The 20,080-nt window shown below is 35.5% G+C and overlaps 1 protein-coding gene across 2 annotated transcripts in view; it reads left to right on the plus strand.

Moving 5' to 3' along the window:
* Positions 1 to 20,080, plus strand: part of VRK1 (VRK serine/threonine kinase 1) — an 83,878-nt gene that overhangs the window by 19,190 nt on the left and 44,608 nt on the right. For both annotated transcript variants that reach the window (XM_012471263.2, XM_012471265.2), the window contains exon 2: positions 17,676 to 17,840. In XM_012471263.2, the coding sequence (XP_012326686.2) occupies positions 17,681 to 17,840 (160 nt within the window). In that variant the 5' untranslated portion in view covers positions 17,676 to 17,680. The remainder of the gene's footprint in view (positions 1 to 17,675; positions 17,841 to 20,080) is intronic.

Below are 20,080 nucleotides of genomic sequence, written 5' to 3' on the forward strand. Positions count from 1 at the left end.
TGCTGTAGTAACAATCCATGTATATTTTACAGTATGTGAGTATACCTACATGATAAATTACTGGAAGTGCACTTAGTGAGCCAAAGGGGGTGTGCATTCGAAACTTTCATAATGTCAAATTGTTGTGCGTTTTTCCTCACACTCTTACCAACCCAGTGCATTTTCTTATTTTTAGAATTTGACTAATCTGTTAACCGAAAAAGTCATTTTATTTGTAAATTAAGTCTCATTGTAATTTTAACTTGCATTTTATTAATGAATGATGCTGAGCTTATTTATTATTGATTTCCAGGATATACTGTTAGTGAAAAAAATTATGGTGAAGAACAAGGTGTATAATATTCTGTCATCTAGGAAATGGAGGATGCAGATAAATGTATTTTATTTATTATTTAAGCCTATCTTGTTTAACTGTAGGTATATTTCTGGTGGTTGTGGCTGAAGGGCATTGATAACAGAAGTAGGGTAATTTGAGCAATGATATCAGTAACAAAAAATACAAGGGAACAAATTAAGTGACATTATAGGGTCACAATCAGCAAAATTCAAAATGGGAAACTTTATAGGACAAATAAGAGGAAGGACAAAAAAGAGGGTGATGGCATTCAAAGAGACTCAAAGACACATCAGCCAGATGCATTGACTGGTATTTGGGTCCTGAGTCCAAAAGTCAACTGTGAGAAGACATCCTTTGAGGTAATTAGATAGATTTGAACACTTCTTATTAGATGACATTAAGGAGTTACGGTTAATTTTGTTAGGTGTGGCAATAATGTATGGTGGCTTTATTTTTAAAAAGTACCTGTTAAAAGTATTTACATATGAAAATGTGTTGTCTGAGGTTTGCTTTAAAGTAATCTTGGAAGGGGTTAGTAGAAACAAGTTGGCGATGTGTTGATAGTTGTTGACTAGGTGATGTTTAGGTGGGTACTCATTATATCACTTCTTTGCTTTGTGTATATATTTGAAAATTCTTCTAAGAAGTTTTTTTCTTTAAAGCCATATTGATTTCTTTTTCTGTGAGTTTGCCTCTTCATATTCTTCTATTTTTCTGTTGGGTTTTAGTCCTATAATTTAAAGGATTCTTTAAATACTAAGAAAATTTGCCTTTTGTCATATATTTTGCAGATTTTTTTTTTCTTTGAGATGGAATCTCACTCTGTTGCTAGGCTGGAGTGCAGAGGCGTGATCTTGGCTCACTGCAACCTCCGCCTCCTGGGTTCAGGCGATTCCCCTGCCTCAGCCTCCTGAGTAGCTGGGACTACAGGCACATGCCACCACACCCAGCTAATTTTTGTATTTTTAGTAGAGAAGGGTTTCACCATGTTGGTGAGGATGGTTTCGATCTCTTGACCTTGTGATCCGCCTGCCTCGACCTCCCAAAGTGCTGGGATTACAGGCATCAGCCATTACTGTACCTGGACATGTTGCAGGTATTTTTAATTTGTCTTTTGAATTTGCTTATGGCGTTTTTTTTAACATGTGGAGAGTTTCTATTTTTATGTTGTTAAATATGTCAGTTTTCTTTGTGGCTTGTTTTGTGTGTTGCTTAGGAAAATCTTGTCTCTGAGATTTTGAAAAGTTCTTTCATGTCTTCATGAATTTTTTAATGACCACAGTACACTTCTGATGTACTTTATTTAGTCATCCTAATTTCCTCTTAGAGTATTTGGAAATATTTTCCCCTAGAGCCCTGTTCCAAGAATATATAGGGAAAAATGTTGTTCAGTAGCTGTTCTATCAAATCTATTGATAGATTATTTATATAGTGAACATCCAGAGAATTAATTGTAAAAGTTAATTACAATTGCTAGTTAATTTTGCTCCCTAAATAGAATGAATGAGAAATCTATTGTTTACTAAATTTTGAAAATATGCTAAGTGTTATGTAAAAGTATTAGCTATATAGTTCACAATTTCTAATTTTAGAAAAGTTTCAGTGTTTGCTTTATATAAATAAGCATTCCTTTGTGTTCTTTTCATAGGCCGTAGGATCTAGGAGCCAGATGTCACCCCCTTTGAAGTGGACATCCTTTGGCTTGCTCGTCTCCTAGGTCTGACTCTCTTACATAGGCAGAACAGTGATCCTATTTTCTAATCTCTGTAGGAATGGATGTTACTGTAGTGTCTTTGTCACTTTCGGTTCTGGGAGACCTGTTGAGACCCAGGAATGGATCCTTTTACCCACTATCTCAAAAGTCAGAAACAGAAATACAGCTAAGGCTTCATGGAATCTTTCCCTTGTAGGGGAAAGTGGTAGCAGTGAGGTGTCTTGGGCTTGTGTTTGCAAATGTACCACACTGTGCATTCTCAGTTACAAACTAAATCTGTAGACTTTTAGAAATTTTTTAAGGAATAAAAGTTGAGAAAGAACACTTGATACTGTATTTTAAGCATTTTACTCACTATACGAAAACATTTTATAACCTGACATTAATCACTTTTCTAATACAAGTAAAAGAATTTCTGACTAGGAAGAAATTTTTTCTTCTGAAGATAGCCACTTTCTTTTTCAGAGTTAGAAACGTGAGTCTTCACCTAGTTCTTTCCAGCTGAGGTGTGAAAACATGACTAGTGTGACAATTGCTGCTAAAGATTGTATCACAGTTTGAGTTTAGCTTAATGTTTTTCAGGAATAAATCTATGAATTTATGAGATCATCTCTGGAAGTTCACTTCTATGTTCTCATGGTTTGCTGTGTTATATTTTGACACTTATTTTTTTAATGTTATAAAGGTACCATATAGCCATGAATGTTTTTTATACTTTTATTGATACGCATAATTCTCCTCTGAGTGAAACTTGGGGATTGATTAGGTGTTCCTAGCAGGAACCTAGGGGCAGTTTCCTTAGGTTTTTTATGTTTAGTGGTTTTGGTCATAAGTGTATTTTAATAGCCAATAAATATCCTTACAGTTATGTCTTAGTCATAGGATTTGTGGGATCAAAATGAAGAAAATATATGAGGAACCTCTGTGTCATTGGAAAGTGGCTTTATAAACTCAAGATTCTGTATTTTATTTTTCAGATGATTTCTTAGCACTAATCAAATGCATTAATCAACTTCTGATTAGCTGGCTCATTTATAAGAAGATTGTCTTTAGATGTATTGCTTTCAAATTGTTTCTGATGTAATTTAGCAAAGGAGGTGATGAAGTTCTTTGTTGACCGATTATCTTTCGTTTGATTTTACTCTTTGACTTACTGCAGTCTGGCAGGAGGCCAGTTATACCAAAATATGTAATTACTTCTTAATCCCAAATAAGTTTGAAATAAAAATGAGTCATTTTGGCCTAGGGATATGATGGGATGGGAAAAAGCGGTGTTTTTGGCTCCTCCTGAATCATTCATGAGTTTATTTTTTTACCCAACTTCTAAAATGAACTGGAAAGGTCTTTTATTAAAATCCTCAAATACAGTAGACTTGTATATAACAGAGCAATTAAAGTGAAAATAAATGACTTAATGAAGGAGGGAAGATGTACCAGAATATCTAGGTCAGTGAGTCACTCTGTGCATCACAGTACTCTGTGTAGCATGAAAATATAAAGATACTGGGGCTGTTGCAGAGTAGGGCCTTTATTATTCCAGAGTTCAACTGATAATTAGCTTGGTGCAGAAATAATTGCAGTTTTGGACTGAATTGTAAATCATAAGTAGGCTCAGACACTTCTTTATTAATCAAAACAGGAACATTACAATCAACATGTTTTTGCCAATGAGAAATAAGTTAGTTTATTCCTGTAGTGTAAAAATCCGTGTTTTGGGATTTGATGAATTCTTGGAAAGCATTTTCTGCATCCTGCTGGTTGTGGAAGCGTTTTCCCTGCAAAAAGTTGTTGACATACTTGAAGAAGTGGTAGTTGGTTGAGAAGAGGTCAGGTGAATATGGTGGATGAGTCAAAACTTTGTAGCCCAATTTATTCAACTTTTGGAGTGTTGGTTGTGCGACGTGTGGTCGGGTGTTGTCCTGGAGAAGAATTGGCCCCTTTCTGTTGATCAGAGCTGGCTGCAAGTGTTGCAGTTTTGGGTGCATTTCATCGATTTGCTGAGCATGCTTTTCAGATGTAATGGTTTGCCAGGATTCAGAAAACTGTACTGTATTAGACTAGCAGCAGACCACCCAGCAGTGACCATGACCTTTTTTCTGGTGCAAGTTTGGCTTTGGGAAGTACTTTGGAGCTGCTTCTTGGTCCAGCGACTGAGCTCGTTGCTGATTGCTGTATAAAATTCACTTTTCATCACCATCTGATCGAGAAATGGTTCATTGTTGTTGCATAGAATAAGAGAAGACAACACTTGAGAAATGACTATTTTTTTGATTTTTGCTCAGCGCATGAGGCATCCACTTTTGAAGCTTTTTCACCTTTCCAGTTTGCTTCAAATACCAAATGACTGTAGAGTGGTCAGCATTGAGTTCTTCAGCAGCTTCTCCTGTAGTTGTAAGAGGATCAGCGTTGATGATTGCTCTCAGTTGGTCATTGTCAACTTCCAGTGGCCAGCCACTATGCTCCTCATCTTCATGGCTCTCATCTCCTTTGCAGAACTTCTTGAACCACCACTGCAGCGTACGTTTGTTAGGAGTTCCTGGGCCAAATACATTGTTGATGTTGTGTGTTGTCTCCGCTGCTTTACAACCCATTTTGAACTCAAATAAGAAAGTCGCTTGAATTAGCTTTTTGTCTAACATCATTTCCATAGTCTAAAATAAACAAAAAGCAAGCGATAAGTCATTAGCAAAAAACCATAAAGTGAGAAATGCCCACTAAAATGATGTATGACATAACCATATTTAAGAATGTATTCCAGTACAAAATAGCAAATTCCAACGATGCAAAAACCGAAATTATTTTTGCACAACCTAATAATTTTAATGTATAGTTAAGATAGATGTTACCTTAAATGTTGGATAGTTATGCATTTGGATTTATAATTTTGTTCTGAACTTCCTGGCATTCATTGCAAAAGGGTTTTCATAGCTCTTGATATCTTACACACTTGAATCATTGGAAGAGACACTTTTTTCCCTACTGTGAACCTGAGAGGGTTTGATTTTGTAGATGTCTACAACTGTTCACTGTCTTTAATAAATACTTTTATCAAAGCCTTCAGAAACATTCTTTCCCTGGGAAGTTTTGTATTGATCCTTGTTTGAAGCTGATATATAATACTGTATCATAACCGTGTGATGGTGTTTCTGCATACAGCTGAATGTAGCTTTTTGAGGCTAACGGTTGCATTTCATTCATCTTTGAATTTCCAGCCCCTAGCACAGTTCCTGGCACATATTTTGTAGGTATTTTATAAATGCCTTTGGAAAAAAGGAGTTCAAGTGTTTAATTTCCTGGCAAACTAAATTGCTATAAAGAGAGAGCTTAGAAAATCTAGAGTAAGAGATGATTAGCATGCTTCCTAGACCATCTGTCACTAATATCAATTGTTTCTATTTGGCACTGCAGACTTATTTTTTGAGGGGGAGGGTAGCTTGTGTAAAGTTAAAACAAAACACAACAAAACACCAGAACCCTTAGGTTATTCTGTACCCCTCTGTTTAGTGGCTAAAAAGTCATTGCTGTTTTTTAAAAAAACATTGACATTCTTAATACTCAGTAAAGGCGAATGCAATTATTGCATATTCCAATAGCAATACCACTGTAATAACTGGTAGCTGTTTCTGCCTTACCCCTTACAATCTTTTCTTGATGCATCAACTGGAGTGACCCATTCAAAGGGCAAGTCAGAACGTGTCACTCCTCTGCTCAAGATCTTCCAAGATTTCCCCACTCAGAGTTAAAATCGAAGTCCTTACAGTGGCCTGTGTGTTGGACATGCTCTCCACCTCTGTGCTGCTTTACATCTGACCCCAGCCATTGCTCTCCCCTGGCTAATTCTTCCTCAGCTGCACCAGCCTCCTTGCTATTTCTGGAACAAGCTGGGCATGTTCTTGCCTTAACTCCTTTTTAGTTGCTCCTCCCTCAATGTGGGATGCTCGTCTCTAGAGCATCTGTGTGGCTAGATTCTCTCACTTTTTTTTTTTGAACAGGTTTTTGCTTAAATGTCACTTTCTTGTAAGGCTTTAACTAGACCATCTTTTCAAATTTTATTCTCCCTGCCCCCAATTCCCTGTTCCTGCCTTTTTTCCTTTAGTCCTTATACCATTGGACATATGACTTGTTTTAAGTTTTTAAAATTATTTTTCTCTACTGAATAAAATATAAGCTCCATGAAGGCAGGGGTTTTTGTCTCTTTTATTCACTGCTTTATTCCTGTCTTCTAGAATAGCTCCTTCACAGAGCATGCTGTCAATAAATATTTGTTGAGTAAACAGATTAATGAAGCAGGCAGTATATATTGTAACAATGTAGAATTGCAATGGGACTCAGTATTTTAAATTTTAAGAGGAGTATAGCATGGTAAAAGTTATATTTCTTGTCAAAAAGTTGCAAACTATTCTCTCTATAATGGCACTACTAAATTACTGATATTTACGTTAAAGGGACAATAGGGCCTATTCCTATTCTCTGCTTTTTAGGAATGGAATTTGATTCATTGCAAGCGCATTCCTATCTTGAGGTGACTTTTGTGACAGAGGTACTACAGAAGCACTTAACATTCTGGATTTGTATCAAGCTTATATAGTTTATAGCTGGAATGTATTTTGAGAATGGACTAATACATTAGCAAAAAATATAAGAAATGTAAAAGCTTTGGTGAGAAATCAGCAGGAGAATTTTTCTTGACTCAAGTGTTCAGTGTATGATTTTTAATTTGAAGTGTCATGAATTAAAGTGCAAGTATACAGCAAGTTCCAAACCTTGCAGAAATATGTTTACCCTGTGATGAAATTCAGAGTCCTGATAGTGGCCTTCAAGGCTGTGCTTGATCTCTTGTTAACTTGATTCTGTGCTAACCTTTGGGACTTCATCTCCTGCTTTCCTCCTTTCTCACGCCACACCAGCCATGCTGGCATCCTTACTCTTTGGTTGTCAGGTGGGCTCCTACCTTAGTGTCTTTGCACAACTCATCCCTCTGCCTATACTCTCTGCCCAGATACTTACATGGCCCTCTCCCTCTCCACTCCTTCAAGTCCTTGTTCTGATTAACAGAGTCCTTCCAGAGGAGACTGACCATGACCACTGTGTTTAACACTGCAACTTTTCCCCGTTCACCTTCTACTTCCTATCCTGTGTCTCCCTTTACCTGCTTTATGTTTTTAAAACATGACTGTATTTTCTGAAATATTAGGTAGTATATGCATTATTTGTTCTTTTTATCTGTGTCTTCCTGCTAGAATGTGTTAAAAGAGCAGGACCTTTGTTTCGTTTCTTGAGGTATAGCAAGTGCCTAGAACAGTGCTTGGCACATTGTAGATTATCAGTGACTATTTGTAGCGTGAGTGAAAGAACAGACCATGTCATTGCTCTTCTTCCTTAATTTGCATAATTCACAGTTAACATTTATTTATTGCTGTGATAACTAGTAGATATATGTAATTAGCATCTGTAAGAATAACTTCTGAAAAAAATACCACTTGTAATGCTTTTCCAATTGTATGTGTATGGGGGCAGAAATGATGCTATAGTCATTAGGAACATGTTGGTACTATCTTGATACATCTTAATTTCTGCCTGTTTCATCTGCTACATCTAGAAACTGTTTTCTTTTTTTTAAAAAAATTGTGGTAAGAAACAGATTTCCCATCTTAATCATTTTTAATTAAGTGTACAGTTCAGTAGTGTTGAATAGTAAGTGTATATTAGTAGTAAGTATATGAATACAGTAAGTGTATTCATATTGATGTGAAGCAGATCCCCAGAACTTAATTTTGCCAATTTGAAACTCTACACACCACTAAACAACAACTCTCTTTTCTTCCTCCCTCCAGCTTCTAGCACCCTTCATTCTAACTTCTGTTTCTGTGAATTGTACTACTTTAGGTACCTCATATAAATGGAATCATACAGTATTTGTCTTTTTATGACTGGCTTATTTCACTTAGCATAAGTGTCCTCAGGATTCATCTGTAGTGTAGTGTGTGTCAGGATTTACTTCTGTTTTTTAAGGCTGAATAATATTCCATTGTATATACATGCCACATTTATTCATTCATCTGTTAATGGATACTCAGGTTGCTTCCACCTCTTGCTATTATTGTGAATAGTGCTGCTGTGCACATGGGTGTACAGTTACTTCTTTGAGACTATAAACTCTTTCCCTGAGATCTGTTAGCTTAAAGGAATAAACATCAATTATTTTTTCAAATAATTGTCTCTGTCCTGAATTTCCAAAGATCTTAATTTTATTTAATGGAACATTTTTCTCTTATATATAATTTATTCTCACATAATAAGATTTGTATTTTGGTGTAAGCTGTGGAAGTGTAGTTGGTCTGCTTTTTTGACGTGATAAACCCCTGGAAAAATGTATATGATAAAGTGGAACAAGCTCCCTGAATGAAAAAGCTCATTTCATCTTGAAAGAAGAACTTACTGTATTCCTCAAATTATCTAGAACTGTGAGTAACCTAAATGATAGACTGGAATCCAGGATACTACTGTATTTTGAAAGCAAAAGGAAGAGAATATTTAAAGAAATAATGAACAGTGTTGAGTGCTCTGGGCAGGCAAATGAGATGATTCAGTGTCAGCTAGATTTCATAACATGGCGGTCACTGGTGACCTTAGCAAGGATTGTTAGAGAGGAGTCATGAAGGCGGATCTCAGATGGAGTGAGTTGGATGAGTAGGAGAAAGGAAGTAATGGCAAATACAGACGATTTATTGAAACATTTGGCATTGAAAGGGAAAAGTAAGGATGGTAGCAGAGGGGGATTAAAGGCATTCATTTTTTTTAAATGGCAGAGCCAGAAGCATTTTTAAAAGCTGATGGGAAGGATCTAGTTGAAGGAGACATTGACTATATGAGAGAGGGATTAATTAATGGTATAAGTCTTGAGAAGGTTAGAGTGGATGGGATCCAAAGCAAAGGTGAAGGACCTGATGTTTGATAGGAGGATAGTTTCTTTCAATGTGATAGGGGAGAAGGAAGCTAGGACGGGTTTGAAGTGGGTGCATGTAATTTGTAGGCATAGCTCTTAGAAGGATAGGGAATTCCCATCTGAAGCTTCTGTTTTCTCTCTAAATTAGAGTAGGTCACATGTTGAGAATTGTGGATTAGGAAGGGGAATTAGAGTTTTGAGGAAGAATAAATAGAGTTCGACGGAGTCATTGTAGAGGATGGTTGCTGGACTTTTGAGGAATGACATTGTCCTTTGCAGTTGGGGGATGTATATTAAGGATAAAGTTAGACATCTGGTACTTGGGGAAAAATACTAACTTAACTTTTTTGCTGTTTAATTGCATGAATTTAGTGAGTTCCTACTAACTACAATGTATTTGTGACTAAGACAGTTCTCATGTAGCAGGAGCTTATAAGCTTATGGGAAACAGTTATTTAGCACATGCAATAAGAAGTACAAACTACTGAAACTTCAGAGGTCATGTCTGACTTCAGCAGAGATACATCTTTAGGTATGGGAAAAATGTCAGTAAATGTATAAGGAGAGGTTATAGGAGAGAAAGGTCTTTGTGCTGGGAAGAATGGAGATAAAAATATGTTGGTACCATGCTAATGGAATGGTGAATAGTCTAGTTTGTCCAGAATTTCCTTGATTCAGAGTGTCTCTATACAATATAAAACATTTCAGAGAAGTTTATGACTTTAAAGAAAATTTCATAAAAATATATGACCCCCTAAAGGAGTTTACATGCATTAACTGTTTTAGGGAAAATTTATGAGTAGTCATTCAGTGTATAACGAGCTTTATTCAGCATTGTGATTTTCCAGTTTGGGTATGATGAATTCATAGAGCTCATTAAGTGTAAGTGTCATTGTTGTGATTCATTCAAGCCTTTTTCCTCTCTTCAGCAGAAGGATAAAAAAAATTTCCAATTTGAATCCAGGACTTGAAGAATGCCAGTTGTCTAAATACAGTACCATATTGTGATAAATATAGCTATTCAAAATTTTAAAAATCTTTTCACAAAACTTTATTTTAATATTCATAGCAGAACTTTTTTTGGAATGTTATCTGAAAAACAGAGGACCATTTTATCATCAGAGCTGACTATTAATTAGGGTATTGTTGCAGATATAAAAGTTGATCTGCCACTGAAATTCTATTTGAATATGTATAGTTCCAAGCTTGCTTTGTGTATTTAATAACTTTAGTACCATAATTACTCTGTTTACAATTAAATTTTGGTGAATATGCTAATATGGAATATACCAGTGAGTGATTTCAGCAAAGGGCAGTATTGATTTGCATCTTGATGTGCTTTTCAATTGCATCTGCATTTCCTTTAATATCGAAGGAAAAGAAGTGGTCAGATTATGTAATGGATTATGTGATGCTAAATTCTTTTTTCTTTAAAACCTCTGTTGCATTGACTACTATAATAGTAGATTTGCATTGAGTCAGAGGGGCTGGAATTATGTAGAAAGATTTAATTTTTGTTAAAGTTTGTGCCTTTCAGTGCATTCTTTAATAGAAACCTTAATGTAAGTATTGGTTTCATTATTAGAAGAAACCTATAATGGACTAAAGTGATGGTTTAATTCAAATTAGTATTTTAAGTTCTTCAGAAAACTCACTAACTTACTGAAGCAAATACTTGTGGTTATGTTATTTCTTTGAACAGGGACTTCTGGTTTTAAATAATTCCTCTTCTTTTGAGAAATTGCCTGAAAAGCAACAAGGAGATTTAGAAACACTGATTTCATATTCTCAGAAACTGAGAAGCTTTTGTATCCCTGAACCAGAAAATAAGGAGCTGCCAAATGCAGTGAAGGTCAAATAGGGTACAGGAGGATGCTGAAAGGGAACCTGAGACACAGATGTCAGAAAAGCTGGCAGAATTGTGTTCTCTAAAGAAAGTGGCACACCCTGAGAGGCACATTAATAAGCCTTTGTCTAGGAGAACAGGAATAGGTGTTGGCAGGCAGGGGCACTAGGGAACTTGGGTGTGATAAAAATGTTCTCTGTCTTGGTTGTCACACAAGTGTATGTACATTTGTAAAAATTTATCAGTCTACACTTGTGCAAGCTTGTAATGTATTGTCTCTCACCTCCATAGTCAGCCTCTTTTGATCTGTTTATATACTTGAGCTAGACCTTTTAAATATTTTTTCTTTTCCAGGACACTGTTAGATTTTGTCAGTAGAAGGTGAGTAAGGGATACTATACTGCAAGACTTAGCAGAGGAATGGCTTCTCTTGTTACAGTATGCTTGTTTTTTGTTTGTTTGTTTCTCTTACTCTCTTAAGGTGTGGCTGTCAGCTCTGGTTACTCTCCTGTAAGCTTCATTAGCACCCTGGTAGGCAGCTTCTTGATCCCACCTGTGGATCAGTTCCAGCTCACTGGCCCTGAAGAGAACTACTCTGCCACCCAGTGGGTCCCTGCCGCAGTCTGTCCAGTAAAGTGTTCTTGGGCACTCTCCCTTAGCCTTGGAGACAGTAACTGCTCCCTACATTTGCTAGTTCCATATTCCTTCAAGTTGTCTTTTACATCCATTAGCAGTTGACAGCTTTTTACAGATTAATAAATTTTTGTATTACATTTTCTCGTTTTCTGTCTCCTGAATAAACTCTGACTGTTATAATACACTTTTGATTTGTGTAACTTACTGTGTTAATTTTACATAAATAAACAGGATGAAATAATAAGTATACTTCTTGATTAATTTCCCTAACAGGAACAAATTGTTTAAACACCAAGATTGGGATATAGAACACTACCAGATCCCTAGGAACCTTCCACCTCCAGCCATTTCTTCTGACTCTTAGTCCCCAAAATGGTATCTGCTGTTTGACTTGTATCACCATTGATTTGTTTTGTTTATTATTGAAATTCATATAAATGGAATATAATATGTGCTCTTCTGTCTGGTACTGCTTTTTCTTAACACAGTGTTTGGTATATTCATCTGTCTTACTATATTCATTTTCCTGTTGATGGACATGTGGATTTTCAGTTTGTGGCTGTTGTGAATAAAGCTGCTAGTATCATTCTTGTACATGTCTTTGGGTGGACATGTATATACATAGAAGTTGAATTGCTGGGTCAGTTAGAAGGTATAGCCAAACAAATTTTCAAAATGATTGAAACAGTATACAGTGTAGGAGAATTCTGTCTGTTCCACCTCCTTACCAACACTTTGTATTGTCAGAATTTCGCTGCTGAAGCCTTCAAAACCTTAAGGAATAGCTCAAATGCTGCTTAAACTCCTTAGATTGTGGTAAAAGAAGAAAATCTTCCAAAATCTTGTTATCAAATGAGCATAATATTGATACTAAAACTGATAAATATAGCAGAAAAAATAAACTACAGACCATTCTTATGAATATCAGTCTTGTCTGCGGCTATACCACCCTGAATGCACTCGATCTTGTCTGAGTGTCAGTCTTGTTCCTAAATAAAATGTTAACAAATAGAATTCATCAGCACACTAAAAAAATTACAGCCACTGCCAAGTATAATATTTTTTTCTAAGAAGGTTGTGTTAAATAGCTCTATATGAGTATGTGGTATACCAGCTGCATTTAAGTCTTTTTGTGTTTCCCAAGATGTTAAAAGATAAGTATTGAACAAATATTCATTAATCCATTACCATTGGCCCTGCTTATACCTGGCTGAAGCAGCCCCTGAGGACTGACAGGCCCATTGATTGCCTGCGGCTACCTGATATTATAGGGACCAACAAGAGGGAAACTTCCGCATCTTTTTCTATTAGAAGCCAGAAGAGGGAGTTTCATTTAGATATATTTTAAAGAAATATTTCTGTCTTAGTGGCCTCTGGCAGAGCAACTGAGTATATTTCAGTGACTTCTTAACGTTTATGTGGAGCAGGTTTAGATGTGAGGGAAGTTTTAACCGAAGCACAGTTAGTTTCAAATGCTAGTTAATAAATCTAATTTTCTTTATATTTTTTCTTTTTTGCAAAGAAACTGTAATCTAGAATGTACATGTGAACAACTTTATACGAATAGTTTTTGTACTTGGCTTACTTGGATTGGTACGATAGATTTAAGTTCTTAAACACTGGATTTTTATAGCACATACTGACTGAGGAAGAGAAAGAAAAAACAAATCTATTTGGAAAAAGCTGGACTTTTCCTTCATGTGTTACACTAAAATAAGTGTAAACAGATCAAAATGTTATCAGCAAAATATGAATCATAAAATAACCCAAAGAAAACATGGGATATTAAAAACATATAATTTGACTGGGGGACGTCTTTCTGAGGGTAACATGAAATCCAAAGCAAAAAATAATGCAAAATAAATAGTTACTAATAAATAAATTGGGAAGACTCTTTGCAAGACACAGAGGTACTCTGTTGAATATACAGCATATAAAATATGCCTGTAAATAAAAAGCAAGACTAATAATTCAAAACAAAAATAGGCAGAGGTTACTAATAGTTGACAAGAAATGAAATACAGATTTTGCTTCTGAGTATATTCTTGTAATTTTTTTTTTTTTGAGGGGGAAGTGGGAATGGACTGGGCAGGCTCGTTGAGTATGAGAAGATTTCCAGTTTTGATCCCTTGGTGATTATTAATTATAGGAGCAATAATTATTTTGTCAAAGAACCTGGTTTCTTTTCATGGGAAGTGGTATTTCAAGAATACAATTTGTGTGCTAGGGATGCTCTTTGCTGTTGGGTTGATTATTGTTTCTGAGCTTTTTAGTGAATGGGGCTAGGACATACAAAGATGTGTTTGTTTGTATGTAATTATTTTAAAGATACATTCTGAATTAAAAATATTTCCAAGTACAGTATTTTTAACCATACCTCTCTTTTATCTCTGTCTCCTTTCCTCCATATCTGAATCTTGATTTTTAGGGACACAAGGGAGTGATAGAATAATAATATCACATAATTCTCATTTGCATCGTTCCACATGTATGCACACAATAGTCTTAGTTAACAAAAGCAAGTATCACAATATGATTTCTGGAAAGTTGCCTTTTTTTCATATGTTATCCCATTTTTTAATAGTTGTACTCTATCTACAGTGTCAGTACATTTCCCCAGTATATGCTCTATCTTCTTTTTTATAACCCTTGTTGAGTCTCAGTTCTACAAGTATATATGTACTACTCACTGATACTGACATTTCTTGAGTCATTTTGGATATTGCTATGGGAGTGGCAGACCCTTTCTGCTGGACTTCTTTTCTGGTGTATTCTTACTGCTGTTTTCTATATTGATAACACTTAGCAATCTTTATACTTGAAATTTAGCTGGGTATAAAATCTTTGGTTCATGTTTTCTTTTCTTGAGCCTTAAATATTTTACATTTTCCCCTAGGCATAAAATGTTGCTGTTAAAGTGATGACAATTTGATTTTATTTTCCTTATAAAATATCTGCTATGCTCAAAGAATATTTTCATTTACTGTTAACTAGATTGGTCATTCTGGGTCGATTTTTGACCTTTTAAAATGTAGTTTTATGTTTTTTTTTAAATTAAGTTCAGGAAAGTTTTCTTTAATTAAAGGATTTTTAATATTCTGTTCTTTTGCTTTGATATTCTTTGTTATATGTAAGTTTTTTTTTTTCTGTTTTCTTCCTTTCTTCCTTTTGGTCCTTTTTGATTTTTTGTTTTTTCTTTTCGCTTTCTATTTCTCTTTCATTAAAACGTTTTATTTACTTTTATGTTCCTTCTACTTTAGTTTTTATTTCTGAACTGATTTTTGTCTTTCATTTTCAATTATTCTATCATCTGATTTCTGAATTTTTCTAATTCTAATTGATGTTAGTCTGTATACAAAGTGTTTTTTAGCTTGTTTTGAAATACTAATTTATAGCTGTCAACCTTTTGGGAGGCATGTTTTCTTACGTACTTTTCTGAAGGGCTTTTTTTTTCTTTCTTTCTTTCTTTCTTTTTTTTTTAATACCGGCTTACTGTAGGACTAGGTTTTGATCCATTTTTGTTGCTGAGTTTCATATGCAGCCAGTTTTCCCTTATATGCAATTGGTATTAGATGGTTCATGGCAAGTGTAGGTCATTTCTTTAGATCTCACTCCGCTTGTTTTTATGTAGTATTCCAGAATACTGTGGCTAACTTATAGATCCACTTTCATTTGAATTTTCTTTTTCCTTTATTTGTATTATCCTTGTGATGCTCATTTTGCCTTTATCCCTAGGAGTTTCTGATGCTTTGACCTGGAAGGGGCTTTGGCGGGTTAGTTTTGAGAGTTTTAGAGGCAACAGGCTTCAGCCTCTTCAGACCCACCACAGACCCCTTACACTTCTGACTGTGGGAATGGGAGACCCCTTCTTGTTCAGTTGCTGTTCTCATAGTGTCTTGTGTGCTTCTAACAAGTAACTCCTGGTAATTTTGGGATGTTCAGATTTATCAGAGGCATCACACTTCTTTCTGCTTCCTTCTTTACAGTTGCTGATACCACACAGAACCTGTTGCTGTTTGTGATAGTTTGTCTTCACCTGTTCAAATTTTGGGATTTGTAGAGATAGGGGATACTGCCCCTCCGTTTGGTTGGAGAGGTTATCTATGGGTTTTGAGTTTCACTCTCCAGTTGTCCTGTCCACTTTTATGGGGGAATTCAGGGAGATGAAGCAGCTGTGCTGCTGCCTCGGCCACGTGCAGTGTTAACCTTCAGGAGCAGTGATTTATAAGCGTATTCAAGAGACTGACAGCGATGACGCTGTTTTGTGTGACTATTTTTAGGAAAGAAAGTCATTCCAAGCCTTAATTAATTATTACAATTAGTTTCAATTAGTTGGCCACAGAAATAAAACTAAAAATAAAAGCAAACAGCTTTATTTGGAGGAAAACCACTTTTTATTGACCACAATTTACATTGAGTAGATGCTGTGCCAGAATATTTCATTTAAAATATGATTTTTTTGTCACTTCTGGGAAGGAATTTCAGAAAAACACAAAAGATTGTCCAGTCACTATTTTTTGAGATAAAGATAAAAAACATGTTTTTCACTCATTTTAAACTATTTTGATTACTATAAAGAAATAATCAAATAAGAGATTACTCTGATGATTTGATAAAGTTGGATAAAATTCAGAAAGGCGTCCATTTTAGTATTTGGAAGTACTGTGTGTTTTAGTTGTTTCTTTTATTTGGTTTACTACCATAGGTGTAAAAGTAACCTTTTTTGGTGTTTTGAGTCTAGGCTCTCTTGGTTGGCACTGAAATTCCATTTTACAAGATTTTATCACGATTAAAAACACATTAATTAAGAGAACTAATTGATACGAAGAAATAACAAATACATTTATTTATTTTGAAGTTGTTTTTGTTAACTTAGAGAAGATTTAGACAGCAAAGATGCATTAGTATTCTATAGGAAAAATCCAATTAAAAAATCCCCAGTAAATTAATAAGGAACATTTGCAGATAAGGAGTTTGTGTATTTGGAGTGATAGTGGGTGAGTTGCTGAAAAATTCCAATTGAATGTAGTGTGTATGTAAGTAGCATATCTAGGCTCAAGACTGAACTACAGACTTCTTTCATCTGAATAGCCATTTCAAGTGTTTAACGATTCTTATTAACCTTCTTTCTTTATGTGTCTCCAGTATATTTTTAGGGAGCTATGGAATCCTAACAAGTATTTATTTTAAATCTTTTTTGATTAATATTTGTAGAACCGAGAGTTTGAAATCACACAACACACACATGTTCACCTGCATACAAGTACAAATTGAATTCCTTCAGTCCATGAAGTGAGTTATACCTGAGGGCACTTGAAGCCCAGCATGAAGTGACTTGATCAAGATTACCCAACAAACTGGTGTCATACCTGCAATCCAGGTCTTTTGATTCCAATCTGCGCTTTTTTCGCAATAAAACACCACTTTCTCTGAAAGTTACGGTAAACTTATGTGTTAGAAAAGTGAATCAAGATTCAGCTCCTAAAGGACAGTTAGTGAGAAAGGAAGCTTAGGAATACTGGATGTCACCAGCTTTGCCCAGATGCCTAAGCCACAGTTTTTCTTGTCACTCTTGAAAGTTGAACTCCTTCCTTACAATGACTTCCATAATTGTGAAGCATGTTGGTGAGGTCTTGGAGCCAGGTAGTCATCAGTGCAAATTTCTGTTGTTCCACCACTTAGCAGCTTGCTGAGCATTAATTGGGTTGATGATATAATCTTCAGAGTCATGAGGATAGATAGGAACCTGTGTAAAGCATCTACTAACATGTCCCAGGAATTTTTCCCCTTGTGCTCAGTTGCCTTATGTTTTCAATCTCTGTACTGTGTTCTATCCTATCTATATTGACCTTAATAAACTCTTCATTTTTTTCCCCATAAAATGTGCATCCTATTTGGAGACACCTTTCCCTTTCAACTTCACAGAGCAACTCTTTGTTGTTACATAACATTTTTAGTTTTTGATCATTATGCCATTGGAACTTAAACCTAATTATTTCTTTGAATATAATTGCATATATGATTTTATTTGTCTCTTCTGCAAAGTTAAAGGATAATCAAATAGGATTCGAGCCATTATAAATCAGAATTAACAGATATCCTTTAAGTTTTGGAGTAAATAGGAATTTGAACAGCATCTCTGTACAGAAGTTTTCCTAGATCATAATTCTGACCATTGCTTTGTTTTATGTTACAGTGAAAATGCCTCGTGTAAAAGCAGCTCAAGCTGGAAGACAGGGCCCTGCAAAGAGACATCTTGCGGAACAATTTGCAGTTGGTGAGATAATAACTGACATGGCAAAAAAGGAATGGAAAGTAGGATTACCCATTGGGCAAGGAGGCTTTGGCTGTATATATCTTGGTAAGTGACTGCTTCTAATGATCAATCCAAAGATTTATATGACTTTCTTATCAAAATGGTTTCTCAATTATGAGCTATTACAGGATGCTCCTAATAATCTGCAGTCAACTTAATACTGTCTGATTAAGCAAAAATGCATCTCTGACATAGGAGTGGAAATTGTTAATGTAATCGCAATAGAAAAAGAGGATAAAATATCTGTAAAATTGTCATTAGTGAGGACTAAGGCTTTAGATTTTTAAGATACTCTATATAATCATAATCTCTTTTCAAAGAAAACTATGTACATATCTTTCCCCTCCCTCCTCCACCTAAGTGGGATTTATTCCCTCTGTGTTTGTCTAATTTGGAAGTTTGCGAATCTTTTACAAGTGTGGGTTTCTTTTTTCTTTCTGTACAACCAGCATAGCCATCATACTGGAACTAAGAAAATTACGTAGACACTGCATATTAGGCCCGATTAAATGTGCAGATAACTCACATACTTATTCTGAAATTTTTGGGGACCCATTGTGGAATCCTGAAATTCTGTTAACTAAATTATTGACTTAAAAAATATTTTAACTGATTGCTTCTAAAGCTGTCTGCTTCACCAATAAATATTAGTAGTGATACAAGGCAATTTATATTTGCTTCTGATTTTTCTAACTTTCCCATTCTGTGTTCTCACTCTACTTCTAATCTCAGATTAATTATTTAATTTCTGCCATGGAGGTTTATACAATTTTATTTTTAGCAACGTCTTACTCGGAATACTGATAATATGACGTAGATTAGTGTCACTTGGGAACTTGTTAGACCTACAGTTTTTTGAGCCTTACCTCAGATTACGAATCAGAAACTGTAGGGAGAGGGGCCAGCAGTGTTTGATCAAGTCCTCTAGGTGATTCTGATGCATGCTAAAGTTTGAGAACCACTGACATAGGTAAAGAGCACTGCTCTTACTCAAGAGGAGTCCCACTTAACCTGCTCCAGGACCAGTGGGCTGCCCTTGATCAGTTGCAGTTTCTGGAGCTATCTTTATGAAACATAGCTTGAAATCTAGTGCTTTATCATATTTTATACATATCATTCCTGTCGGTCAGTGGCACCCTTCTTTGTCAAATATGTGTTGATTCTCTGGTTTTGTTTAGAGCCAAACCCATTCCAGTGAACTAGGCTGTATCACCGATTTATGGCAAAAATCCTTGTAAGCCGTGAAAGATTAGTGGCTATATTAGTCAGTATATATTTTTGATCTTGTTATTTAGGGGAGATGGTAGATTATGTAAGCTATCTTTACTACAGGGTATGTGTACTTAGGCCATCTCATATTAATAGGAACTTGTCTCTAAAAAAACGAGTTCTTCATTTTACATTAATTAATTTACTGTTGTAACCTTTTGCAAATTTAGAACTTGCTTTGTCTCATCTGTTTTATTTGTATTTATCATCAAAAGATGCCATCTAATAGTATTTTTAATAGGCCATGGTTTGACAGATTTCTGTAATAAAACTTTACTTTTGTAAGGCTGGGATGACTAATTTGTAAAAGGAGGGACTTGCTTGAACATTGTTGCCTCCAGTCTCTCGCTTCCATGATACACTGAAACAGCCAGATTCAAGATCACCAGCAGTTCCCGTATATCAATTAAAAAGATTGCTTTTGAATTTTCTTTGGATTTTTTTTTTCTGTAGCATTTGATACTTTTTGTCTTTGTTTCTCATAACAGTTGCTTCCATTGTCTTTTATGCTAACGTACCTTTCTTCTAGTTTTCTTTCTGCTTTTCTGGCTGTACTTGGTCATCTCTGTAGGCACTTCTGTGTGTTCCAGCTTGTCTTCTAGGTTCACTTTTTATTTTATATATTCTGTCAGTGAAATCAGGCTTCTCTTACTGTCTCTTTACTGTTGATTTCTATATCTTTTATCTGTAGCCTAGGACTTGATTTCCTGGGTCTAGGCCCATAGCCACTGCCCTCTACTATAAGGGATCTCTACTTAGATGTTCTGCAGGCATTTCTAAAATGTATATCATCATCTTTTATCTCCTGATCCTGTCATGAGGATTGTCTCAATGAATGACAGCCTTGAAGCCAGAAACTGGGAAGGCGTTCTTGAGCATTCCTTCACTAATAGCCTAGTTCCTTTTCTAGTCCTGTTGCTTTACCGGAGTGACTTCTCAGATCCACTTACTTCTCTCCATCTTTGCAGCCACTGTCCTAGGTCAGGTCATGATCATCATGTCTTGTCTGGATACTC

The sequence above is a fragment of the Aotus nancymaae genome, unplaced genomic scaffold (assembly GCF_030222135.1).
Source record: "Aotus nancymaae isolate 86718 unplaced genomic scaffold, 86718_ANA_hifiasm-v0.15.2.pri h1tg000011l, whole genome shotgun sequence".
NCBI lineage: Eukaryota > Metazoa > Chordata > Mammalia > Primates > Aotidae > Aotus > Aotus nancymaae.